This window comes from Chionomys nivalis, chromosome 7, assembly GCF_950005125.1.
Source record: "Chionomys nivalis chromosome 7, mChiNiv1.1, whole genome shotgun sequence".
Classification (NCBI taxonomy): domain Eukaryota; kingdom Metazoa; phylum Chordata; class Mammalia; order Rodentia; family Cricetidae; genus Chionomys; species Chionomys nivalis.
In genome coordinates, this window is record NC_080092.1 from 69,573,214 (window position 1) to 69,585,525 (window position 12,312).

Below are 12,312 nucleotides of genomic sequence, written 5' to 3' on the forward strand. Positions count from 1 at the left end.
AGCAACCCACATGGTGGCTGCTCACAACCATCTGTAATGTAATGAGACCTGGTGCCTTCCTTGCCAGCAGTACATTGTATGCTTAATAAATAAATAAATCTTAAAAAAAAAACAAAGTGAAAATATCCCCACAGCATATTATTAAACAGTTGAATATAATATGAGCTGGGGTATCATATATGCTATCACATGCAATCACATGTATGGGTTACAGTTATGTGTATCTGGTAAAATAAAGAGACTAAGAGGCTGCCAAGGGGAGGAGAGCAAAAACTAAATGCTGTGAATATGTGGAAAGGAGACTGTGCTGGATGAAGAGCCCGTAGGGACATCGAAGCCAGATGTCATTCATCTGGACGGTGTATTCGCTTGGACAAACTAGCTTAAAAGACATTCTGGGACCATGGAAAGAAGTTTGAACAGGGGTGCAAGAAAAAGGAGGGGACCCATTGTCGGAGACAGGTCACAGTGTGACTACACTTGGTTAGGATTTCATGGGTGTGAGCAGAAAGTATTACAAAGTACTAAAGAGTGGTGAGTGCCATCTGGTAGATGAGTTTTTGTCTTTGAGACAGAGTGTAGCCCAGGCTGGCTTCAAACTCACAACTTCTTTCCTCAACCTCCTAGTGTTTGGACTACAGGTGTGTGCCCACCACACCTAGCTAGCTTATATTCTGACATTAAAAAAAAAAAAAAAAAAAAAAAAAAAGATGTGGGGACTGGAGAGATGGCTCAAAGGTTAAGAGCACTGGCTGTTCTTCCAGAGGTTCCAAGGTCAATTCCCAGCAACCACATGGTGGCTCACAACCATCTGTAGCAAGATGGTTGTAATGCCCTCTTCTGGTGTGCAGGTGTACACGCAGATTGAGCACTTGCATACATTAAATAAAGAAATAAATCTTTTTTTAAAAAAAAGGTGTAAGGCCGGGCAGTGGTGGCGCACACCTTTAATCCCAGCACTCGGGAGGCAGAGGCAGGCGGATCTTTGTGAGTTCGAGGCCAGCCTGGTCTACAAGAGCTAGTTCCAGGACAGGCTCCAAAGCTACAGAAAAACCCTGTCTCGAAAAAAAAAAAAAAAAAAAAAAAAAAAAGGTGTAGAGACTAGAGAGATGGCTCAGCAGTTAAGAACATTTGTACACTAGCTGTTCTTTCAGAGGACAGCAGACCTGGGTTCGATTCCCAATACCCACATGGCAGCTCACAACTGGCTACAACTCCAGTTCCAGGGGACCCAGTGCCCTCCTCTGGTCACTGTGGGTACCAGGCATGCAGATACATACATATACAAATACACATCTTTGGTACACAGACGTACATGCAAGCAAAACATTCATACACATAGAATTTTTTTAAAGAAATCTTTTACAAATGTATCTCTTTTTATTTTCTATGTATGAGTGTTTACCTGCAGGTATATATGAGCACAAGACGCTGTTCCTGACAACCTAATTTGATCCCCAGAACCCACAGGAGGAGAGAGCTCCTGAGAGTTGCCCTCTGGCCTCCACCCCACCACACACACACACACACACACACACACACACACACACACACACACACCATGGCATGTGCATGCATAAACAATAAAAAAAAACAAACAGAACAACAAGTTCTGTTCAAAACGATCACAAGTTACCTCCCATTTACCTTGTGAAGTTCTAGACTGATACCAGCAGCCATTTTCCCTCCATAAGATTCTGAGAAAATGTAGAACGGAACCGTCTAGCAAGGAAAGGAATTTAGGAAGAGTTAAAACACCTGGACTGCCTTTCAACTCATAGGAACTATCTCCAGATCTCTATAGTGTGCAGGGGTAGATAAAGCCAGTCTGCTTGTCTTTGCCCGCAATCTGATTATGGACATCTAGTTGAGCGATAGAAAGTCAGAGCCCACAACCCAGAAAGAAAAGAGGAAGTCTCTGAGAACCAGCTGCCACTGAACTCTTTTTGTTTGCTTTTGTTTTCAAGACAGCGTCTCTCTACACAATCCTGGCTGCCCCATGGCTCTGAACTTTTTGGGGAGCTTAATATTCTGAAGGTTTCCTTGTCCCTCTTGCTCGTCTTTCACGGCTGAGCTGAAAAATTACCTGGAATTCTTTATGGCAATCAAAGAAGGATTTCAGGAGAACCATCATGTCTGAAGCCACCGTGTCCAGATCCTTTGCGTAGGCATCGGTAGTGTTCACGTAACTGAAGCCAGTGCCCACAGGGTTATCCACAAACAGGAGGCTGGCCGACTGCAGCTGCAGGCACCCCGAAGAAACAACCATTGCAACCGGTGGTTAGTCACCAGTGATCTTCCTAGCAAGTTGGCAAAACCACATCTACGATAACACCAGTGTGCTGATTTTATCTTATTCCTTGAAGTGATTTTAGCCCAGTCAGTAAAGTCCTTGCCTTATGAGCATACCACCCTGAGATTGATCCTCAGAACCCATGTTAAAAAAAAAAAAAAATCGGGCAAGGTAGTACATGCTTGTAACTCCAGTACTGAGGAGGTGGAGATGGCAGTGTAGCCTAAATGGTGAATTTCAGACCGATAAGAGAGTAAGAGACCTTGTCTCAAAACAACAGCAACCCCAGGTGGACGCAGACACACACACACACACACACACACACACACACACACACACGCGCACACTGTACAAAATAAATGAAGAAGATTTTTTAAGGGGACAGGAATATAAACTGCAGCAAAGAAAGGCGAGACGAGATGAATGCACGCACAGGAACAAAGCCTTTAGGCCACCACGTCTCACACACAGAAGCACACTTACAGGGAACAGTGCAGGGAGCACCAGGCTGGATCAGTCTGAGCAGTAATCGGAGGGAATGAACATACACGTGGAATGCGGACGGCATGGGCTGAGGATGCAGCTCAGCGTTAGAATGTTCGCCTAGCATGCCTGAAGGGGTTCGATCCCCAGCACTGCATAAACTTGGGTGGTGGACCATGCCTATCATCCTAGTACACGGGCATAGAAGCTAGAGGATCAGAAGTTTAAGGGCATCGTGGCTGGCTTAGGCTTCATGAGACGCTGTCTCAAAAATATTTAAAAAAAAAATGGATATCACATAGCAGTTTTCTTCAGGATGAATCTAATCTCCACCTTGGCCCATCTTCCTGTTTACACTGCAAGAACTAAGTTTTTCAAAGAGGATGAGAATTCTAAATTACGCATCTGGAAGGAGCCTCAGGGATGCATATCCAGCCATGCTCTTCACTGATCAGGAAGCAGAAACCCCGAAAAGGCCCAGGACTCGTGCAATCCCACAGAGAACAGACAGTGGCATCAAGACTGGACCCCAAGCCCCTCCTCATTCAGCCTCTCTGCTCCTATCTTCCTTCCTGCCTTTGGTTCCAGGTGTGGGAAGAAGGTTGGGGAGGGGAGTGACGACTCTCGCACTCCAGCAGCAAGATTAGAACTCTCTTGGGCCAAGAGAGACCGCTGCAGGAGGACCAGATGGGAGGAGGACCCGAGGAGCCTGAGGACACTGGAGGACACGCAGCGCTGAGTACGGCAGGGCAGGGAGAGCTCAGGCCGAGCTAGTCAGCAGGACTCGGCCAGGCTGTGACCTGAGAATGAGGATGCTTACTGAAGGAAGGGATGGGTTGGGGGGACACAATGAACTAGGAAGATAACAAAGGTAGGTGGGGGAGGGAGGACAAGGGACTTGCAAGCTTGATGAAGTCCAGACGCGAGGGGAAAGAGAGAGAAAACTGACAGGAGCAGCAGATGGTGGGAGTGCAGGTCTGAGGCTGCAGATGGCCACCTGTGCTTAGGCACAAGGTCGCCAGCATCAGCTACAGGGGATTTCAGTTTTGTTTTTGTTTTTTGTTTGTTTTTTGTTTTTGTAGTCAAGGCTGTTCTGGAACTCAGTCTATAGACCAGGCTGTCCTCCTACTCAGAGAGACCTCCCTGCCTCTGCCTCCCAAGTACTGGGATTAAAGTCATGCAACTACCACTGCCTGGCCCAGTTTTGTTTTGAGTCAGGGTGTCATGTAGCCCAGGCTAGCCCTGAACTTGCTACACAGCCAAGAATCACCTTGAACTTTTCGCCCTCTATAGGTGTTCATTCTTAAGCCTGGTTTTTACAGTGCTGGGGTTTGAACCCAAGGCTCTGCGCATGAGAGACAAGCATCATACCACACTGAGCAGAGTCCCAGCGTGGCTAGATGTTTCTGAAGGGCAGTGGAGAAAGGTCACCGAGTTGGAAAAGACCAAGAGACAGCTGTAGGTCACTCATTCCGAGACACGGGAGAAGCTGGGCTGGAAGAAGGCTGTGTATAGGTACCCACGGTCTCAAGAAAGCCCACTGGCATGGACTGCTAACTCTGTGGCCCCACCCTGCCTGGCTGGAGCGATGGGGCCCAGCCTCTGAGGGGATGATGGGATAGTTAAGGAATGTTATTGTACCCAGGTAGTATTCCGTGGCTTGAGATGGGTGTCCAGAGGCCCGATTTCCTCAAAGTTTCCAAATCCAGTGCTGGAACCACCTGGACCACCCTGTGGAAGAGAAAGAAACATTAACCCAGAGAAAATGCAACCAAGTCCCAGTTATTATAACAGATGTGCACACCCAGGAAAACACCTGGACACCTAGTGACGGCTGCACCGGACTGTACAAAGAACATGTTTTCAGCTGGGCGAGGAGGTGCACATCTATAATCCCAGCACTTGAGGGGATGAGGCAGGGGGATCAGGAGCTCAAGGTCATCCTGAGCTACAAAATTTTTTTTTTTTTTTTTTTTGATTTTTAAGACAGGGTTTCTCCGTAGCTTTTTGGTTCCTGTCCTGGAACTAGCTCTTGTAGACCAGGCTGGCCTCGAACTCACAGAGATCCACCTGCCTCTGCCTCCCGAGTGCTAGGATTAAAGGTGTGCGCCACTACCGCCTGGCTACAAACAAAAATTTAAAAGCAAAGTACATGTTTTCTCCAACTCCATATTTTATGGGAGCTTCTGTATCCACCAAACTCCTGCAGGAACTAAGCTAGTCTCTCTTGGAAAGAATGGAGATGACTTAAGAGGTCCGAGGTGGCCTTTCCTGCCTCTTGGTTCTATGGACTTAAACTCAGGCCTGCCCTGGGGCTCACCGGTTCTGGTATCATAAGAGACCTTCAAAACACATCTCTAAATCTCTCTCATTTCAAAGAGCCCAAAAGCACGAAGAGGGGTAGAACAGCTTAGCCCTGGGCCCCTGAGCAACTGCAGGCTCCACTGGAACTATAACTTGGGCTTTTTGATTCTTTCCTTCCCCTCAGCCCAAAGCTGGGAGACTCTCTCCATAGGGGCCCAGTGGACGGCCAGGTACCAAGACTGAGGGGCACTTTGGATAAGCCTCGTCTCTGTGTACACCACAGCCAATGCACAAGTCTCGGGGCGGGAGCACGTGGAAGTAGGACTCAACTGAAGATTAGTACCAGGGCCCCCAAACTGCAAAAGGCACTGGTTCCTATGTGCTCTGAACAGGCAAAATGGGGCAGGTAAGGAGGGCTTTTAATGACGGGAAAAGGTCTTCTGGGAGATGGCCAGGGAAGAGGAGGGAGCTTTTCTAGGGGATCCACATGAGCTGGCAGCAGGGACGAGGAAAGCATTATGAGTGGAGTCAGAGACGTGCCCTGGTCAACAGTGTCTCAAGGCAGGGAAAGGATGGGTACAGAAGGAAGAGGGTAAAGGGAAGAATCAGACGGCACAGAGGAAGCCAGGGAAATCTAAAGACTGACTGGGGTGTGACAGACACCCATAATCCCTGCACTTTGTGCAAAGGCAGGAGGATTACTGAGTTCAAGGCTAGCCTGGGCAAGAAGCTGCCCTTCCCAAAAAGAGAAGGCAGAACAAAGGGGAAACAGGGCTGGCAGAAGACAACAGGCCCTGTCGGCCAGGTGTCGTCCGCACTAATGCTGTGAACTGTCACTAACCTCCTTGCTAAAACTCAGAGGCCCAGCTGCCCTGTGATTATAAGAACTTCACATGCTAAGATTTCTTAATACAGTGATGAAAAGGCTACAAACCAGCTAGAGATATTCATCGTTGTGCCATGAATAGCACCACGGGGCAGGGCGCAACTCGGATGTCCTACCATGGGGACGAGGGTGAGGAACCACACCTGCAGGATGAGTCACGTGGCTGCTTAGAATCACAACTTCAGAAGTGGTGTGGCTCCGAAATAAACGCACAGGCCACTACTGAAGTGTGCACCCTCGAACGGCGGCTGGTCCTCTCTTTCAAGGAGACTTATCAGTGTGGGCAGGAAGAAAGCCAAAGTTGGCAGCAAACATGACTGAGAATGTCGGGGCCTGGGCCATTGGAAGAGAATTTCCATTTTCCATTTCTGCTCCCTTTTCCAGTAGCTAGGAGAGACTGACTGGAAGATTCCACTGTGTGTGCGCGCATGTGTGTGTGTGTGTTGTGTATATGTGTGTGTGCACGCACACACTGGGAAGCCAGAGGTCACCACTGAGTGTCTGCCTCAGTCGTTCTCCACCTTAACATTTTAAGACAGGGTCTCTCGCTGAACCTGCAGTTAATGGGTTCTGCTAGCCGGGCTGGTCAGTAGGCTCCAGGGATCCTCCTGCCTCCACTTCCGCAGCACTGGGGTTATAAACTAGCCCCACTGACTCAGGTTGTACCTGAGTGATGGGTATCTAAGTTCAAATTCTCATGAGCCATAGCTGAAGTCCCTGCTATTTGAATAAAAATAATTATAATAACAATAAATGATCACAAAATCTCCCCCAGAAACTCTGGAAACAGCTGATCTATACAGCTGAGACTTGGGGTGACATAGGTCCTCTGAAATATGATAAATGCATCAGTGATGAATTGAAATGCTTAAATGACTTGAAAAATAGCTTACTATCCCCAAAATAGCTTACTATGCTCTGACCTCAATTCTCAAAGAACGTCACTGCCCCAGGATGCTACCTCATGAGCCCTTGCAAGGCTGCTAACTACATTTTTTTTCATCTAAATTACCTGTTTCCTCCTCAACCATATTTTATTCTTCTTCCTTAGGCCTCTGGGGAAGCAGAGACGAGCAGACTGGTGTCTTCAGCCATTAACCTTCATATAGCATCTCAGCTGGAGGATTAACCCAACCAAAGCCACACACCGCAACCTCCCAAGCCAGGCAGACACTCGGGGCAGACAGCACAAAGAAAGCTCCGTGGTCACGCAAAACGCTGCCTTACAATTCCGGTTTTGGTTTCATACTGTGTTCTGTAGTGCTGGGGACAGAACCCAGGGCCTTCTTCAGGGAAGGCAAACTTGGAACCACTGAAACCAGTGGCTGGAACCGGTTGCTTCAAACCGGTTGCTGGAGAAACAGAAAGCGCCCTGGAGTAGCTGGGGACAAAGAGGCAGCTGCGCACCTAGGGCTCAGCAAGCCACTCAGCCCTGGTCTCAGCACTTCTCCTTTTTCCTCCCCTACGCCAGCTTCATCTGAGCCAGAAACTTCTGCTGATTAACAAAGATTCTCAAAACCACTGAAATCTCCCCACCCCCACTAAGAAAACTAAAATCCAGAGAAGGGAAGTGTTTCCCTGTGGCTAAAAGTGGAAGGAGGGCGCTGAAAACCCAGGCGTCCCCACCAGCAGGCCCAAGCTGCTCTTCCGGGAAACTATGCCACACATTCAAAACCAGCTGCCAGACCCGGGGCACGTGGATTCCACTCCTGAACATCTTCCAGCTGCACTACCAGGCCAGCCATATTTCCAGTCCCCCACAGAGGCTGTAAAGATCCTACAGCAAAACTGGTGATCTTCACTTCATCACGACCTGAAGTCTTCAGTGACCGGCCTTGGGGCAAGGCCTCAGTTCCGGCAGGCATTTGAGAAGGAAGCCTCACCCATATCCCACAGAGGTGAGTACCAGGGTGCCCTAATTATAGGTGAGACATCCAGAACTTCAAGGTACCTCAGCCCCTCCCTAGAGATTAGTCTTCCGAGTGGGCGAGGCCACCATAGGGGAACATAAGAATGCCACAGCTTCTCTGCCTATCCCTAAACACTTCACAGGTTTCTGCCTTCAGCCCTAGAGGTAGAATTCAGGGTTAAAATACGAACATACCACAGAGAAGAAGGGTGTGATCTCACATTCATGCTAAGGCACAAGAAACTGGTGTGTTATATTTAGAAAAATATATGTATATACATAAACATGCAATAATAAATAATGAAAAGGCCGGGCGGTGGTGGCTCACGCCTTTAATGCCAGCACTCGGGAGGCAGAGGCAGGTGGATCTCTGTGAGTTCGAGGCCAGCCTGGGCTATAGAGTGAGTTCCAGGACAGGTTCTAAAGTAACACAGAGAAACCCTGTATGAAAAAAAGAAAGAAAGAAAGAAAGAAAGAAAGAAAGAAAGAAAGAAAGAAAGAAAGAAAGAAAGAAAAAACACACCAAAAGCAAAAAACAATGAATGAAAAGAGAAGCCATGAATTTCAAAGAGAGCAAGGAACAGTGCATGTATGGGCTGGAGGGGGGAGAGGGAAGCGAGAAATGCTTTAATTAGATTATAATCTCAAAGGTAAAAAAGAAAGATGGCTTTTCTGGGTACAAGAAGTTGGGGCCCGGGACTGTGTAGAGAGGGAGAAGTAGCAGGATTGGGATACCTCAACCTTCGGTTCAGAACTTTTCAGACACCTTCTGTCTGTCAAAAGCCAACTGTATCATAGGGAGCTTTCAGTAAGGGCCCTTGAAATGGTCTGGACTCAATATAAAATGTCCCTGGAAAGTAAGGGACTGGAGTACACACCCATAACTTCAGCACTTGGGAGGCAGAGGCAGGAGGATTGCCAAGAGTTTGAGGTCACACTAGGCTACAGAGCAAGATCCTGTCTTTAAAATGAATGAATGAAATTAAGACCAGTAAACAGGGCTTCCTTTGACACACCCTTGCTTCAAGCTGTCTCAGTGGCACGGGAGGAGCCCCCAGGACTAGCTGGACCAAACTGAGCCCAGGCTTGCAAGGTGGATGCTCATAAGAACCAAGTAGACAGGTATAAGGGGGCCTGACCTGAAGGCAAAGAAGTTACTTTACCTGAAGCCACATGACCAGGGGCAGTTCTGAAAAGTTCTTGCAAGGGTTGGTAGCGTAATAGAGCCACCAGAACATGTGGGCATCTTTTCGGACGGTCACATAATCCCATGCTTCCTTGCCTTCTTGTGTGGGCCAGTCGATGGCAGCTCCTGAAACTGAAGCTCAGTGTCATTTCCTGAGGAATATCTAATGCCCACGTGAGTATCAAGCCTGGTGGAGATGGTCATCCAGGCTAGAGATGATCTTGTATGCTTTAGGTCATTCACCTACTCAGTATATGTGCCGATAAGGAAAAACAAAGATGGAAGGAAGGAGCTGGGCGATGGTGGCGCACGCCTTTAATTCCAGCACTCGGGAGGCAGAGGCAGGCGGATCTCTGTGAGTTCGAGACCAGCCTGGTCTACAGAGCTAGTTCCAGGACAGGCTCCAAAGCCACAGAGAAACCCTGTCTCGAAAAAAACCAAAAAAAAAAAAAAAAAAAAAAAAAAAAAAAAGATGGAAGGAAGGAAGGAAGGAGGAAAGAAAGGAAAAAAGGAAGGGAGGGAGGAGGAAACAAAGGAAGGAAGGGAGGGAGGGAGGGAGGGAGGAAGGAAGGAAGGATGGATGCATGCTGCTTGTGTACCCTTTAATCCCAGCACTTGAGAGGCAGAGGCAGGTAGATCTCTGTGTGTTAGAGGCCAGTTTGGTCTATGAAGTGAGTTCCAGGTCAGCCAGGGCTACAAAGTGACACCCAAGCTCAAAAACACACAAATAAACAAACCCACAGACCTCAGCTACGGAAAAGAGAAACTAAACACTTCTCTCTTGGGCAACACAGTGAGACCATTTGTAAAAGAAGTCTGAGAGTGAAGCTCAGTTGTGGAATGCTGGCGTGACTTGTGCCAGGCCCTGGGTTCAGTTCCCAGACAAGTGGGGGTGGACGGGGTTGGGGTGGGGCAAGCAGGGATGGGGGATGGAGGGAAGAATCCCTGCGTGGCTTCTGCTTTTCACTGCTTTCAAGCCTCTTCAGCAAGTAAAAGAACAAAAAGGGGGGCCCAGCAGGAAGAGATAGAAGTGGGTGAAAAGATGCTGCTATCTTATGGCCTGTCCTATAATGTTATCACTGGAGAGATGGAAGACAGGAGGGTCAGGAGTCCATATCCTGCCTAAGCACACGCTGAGTTTGAGGCCAACTGGAGAAACAAGAAACTTTAACACACACACACACACACAAACATATACACATGTATGCATGCCAGAAAACAACTAAGGAGCCAAAAAAAAAAAAGGCTGAAAAATGACAGGTGTGGCTATGTTTATAAAATAACATGAAATTACAGTTTCCTTGAAAATGACCAATAAGGCTGAAAACCCTGGCATCTACCCCTGGCGTTTCTCTCCCTTCCCTGGCAGTGACTACTGTTGAATATAAGGGGGTTGGGGAAGGAACACCTTCCCTTTCCCAAGCATAAACTGTAGGGCCAAGTGAGTCCCCGTTCTCCATAAGAGAAACGCAGACCTGCTATGCAGCTTCCTAACAGCAAGGGGCCAGTTTGGGACCAGTTAGAATTCTCAGTTCTTGATTCAGACTAGGAAATACTTTTCTTGCAGTAAGACTGAAAAATCAGGGGTTGGTGAGATGGCTCAGGGGGTAAAAGACAGTTGCCACCAAGCCTGGAAACCTTAGTTCATTCCCAGGGAGCCACACAGTAGGGGAACTGATTTACCCAAATTATCCTTTGACCATGTGTATACACACACACACACACACACACACACACACACTGTGGCACATGCATGCATACCCCTTCCACACTCACAAAACAAATTTTAAAAAATGCAAAATAAATAAGTAAATAAATAAAGGCTGAAAAGCTGGCTCAGCTGGTAAGAGCATTGTCTGCTTTTCCAGAGGACCTGGGTTCGAGTCCCAGCAGCCACATGGCAGCTCACAACCTTCTGTAACTCCAATTCCAATGGATCCAATGCCTTCTTCTAACCTCCAAGGGCACCAGGTATATATATAGTAACACAAACATACATACAGGCAAAACAAAAATAAAAAATGATTTTGCTACGCAGTAGTGGTGCTCGCTCGCCTTTAATCCCAGCACTCTGGAGGCAGAAGCAGGCAGATCTCTGTTGAGTTCAAAGCCAGCCTGGTCTACAGATCTAGTTCTAGGACAGTCAGGGCTACATAGTGAAACCCTGCCTCGGGAAAATAAATAAATAAATAAAGTGAAAGTCCACTTCCAAATCATTCCACAAAACAAAAATTTGCTTTTGCCCCCAAACAGGCCAGTCGATTCAGCTGGTATTTGTCTGTTTTTACCCAGCAAAGGGGGCAGGCATTGTTTCAAAGCAACACCTCACGCATAGTATGATCTACAAGGGTCTCTTTGGCCTCCGATCTCAGTTCAATCAAATGACCCTACAAGTCACTAGACAGTCAACCGAGCAGAAACGGGAGGTGGCCTTTAGACCGTAGTCTCTTCAGCAGTTTCCTGAAACCGTATGTTTTTGTATAACCACCTCTACCTCCGCGTAGAGCAACCACCCAGAACCAGGAAAGGGCGGAAAAGGAACTTTGAACTAAAACTTAAATAAAAATTAGGAGGTTCAAAAGCGATATAAATTAATGCAAGGGAAGAACGGGGGGGGGGGGAGGGGGAAATGTGTTTTTTTTAAAAAGATCACGAATCCAGTAACAAATTCGAGAAGGAGGCATCCACCACTGGTCCGCCTTTCTCGGGAACCTACCTGCGCCGAGGCCCAGTAGGAGCGACAGCAGCAGCAGCCGCCACAGTCGGACAGGATAGACTCGACACGCCAGCCCCATGGTGAATACAGCGCCGCAGCATCAGCAACAGGCTGAACCCAGCGGGCCAGCGCGTGACGTAGGTAGGTGGGGCCTGGGCGGAGTCAGGGCGGGGCCTAAGTGGGCCCTGAGGCTCCCAGTGTTCGGCGCGCCCTCTGCCGGTCGGACCCACCCAGCACCTCCCGCCAGGGCTTTCAGATGGTTCTGCCAAGTTAGGTCATCCTTTGCTGTGTTAATGTAACATTTGATTTGGGTTACAAAGTAGGGAAGGATTGAGAAACTACAGCGGGATAACTACCATCCTCCCTGACCTGCCCTTGTTTGTCTTCTCCAACAAAAGGACTAGTATTTCATTTTGTAAGACTTGCTTTTATTACTTTATGTGTGTGTGAGTGCGTGTGCTACATGTGGGTAGTTATGCAAAAGAAGGAGTGGGGTCCCCTGAAGCTGGAGTTACTGGCGGCTATGAGAGGCTCA

At 48.0% G+C, this 12,312-nt stretch overlaps 1 protein-coding gene across 1 annotated transcript in view; it reads right to left on the minus strand.

Annotated features, from left to right (window-relative positions):
• Scpep1 (serine carboxypeptidase 1) overlaps positions 1-11,904 on the minus strand; it is a 31,017-nt gene extending 19,113 nt beyond the window's left edge. Inside the window, exons 1-5 of the mRNA XM_057775074.1 lie at positions 11,778-11,904; positions 9,039-9,193; positions 4,418-4,507; positions 2,087-2,242; positions 1,648-1,722 (exon numbers count right to left, since the gene is read on the minus strand). Of these exons, the coding sequence (XP_057631057.1) occupies positions 1,648-1,722; positions 2,087-2,242; positions 4,418-4,507; positions 9,039-9,193; positions 11,778-11,856 (555 nt within the window). The 5' untranslated portion in view covers positions 11,857-11,904. The remainder of the gene's footprint in view (positions 1-1,647; positions 1,723-2,086; positions 2,243-4,417; positions 4,508-9,038; positions 9,194-11,777) is intronic.
• Positions 11,905-12,312: the final 408 nt, after the last annotated feature.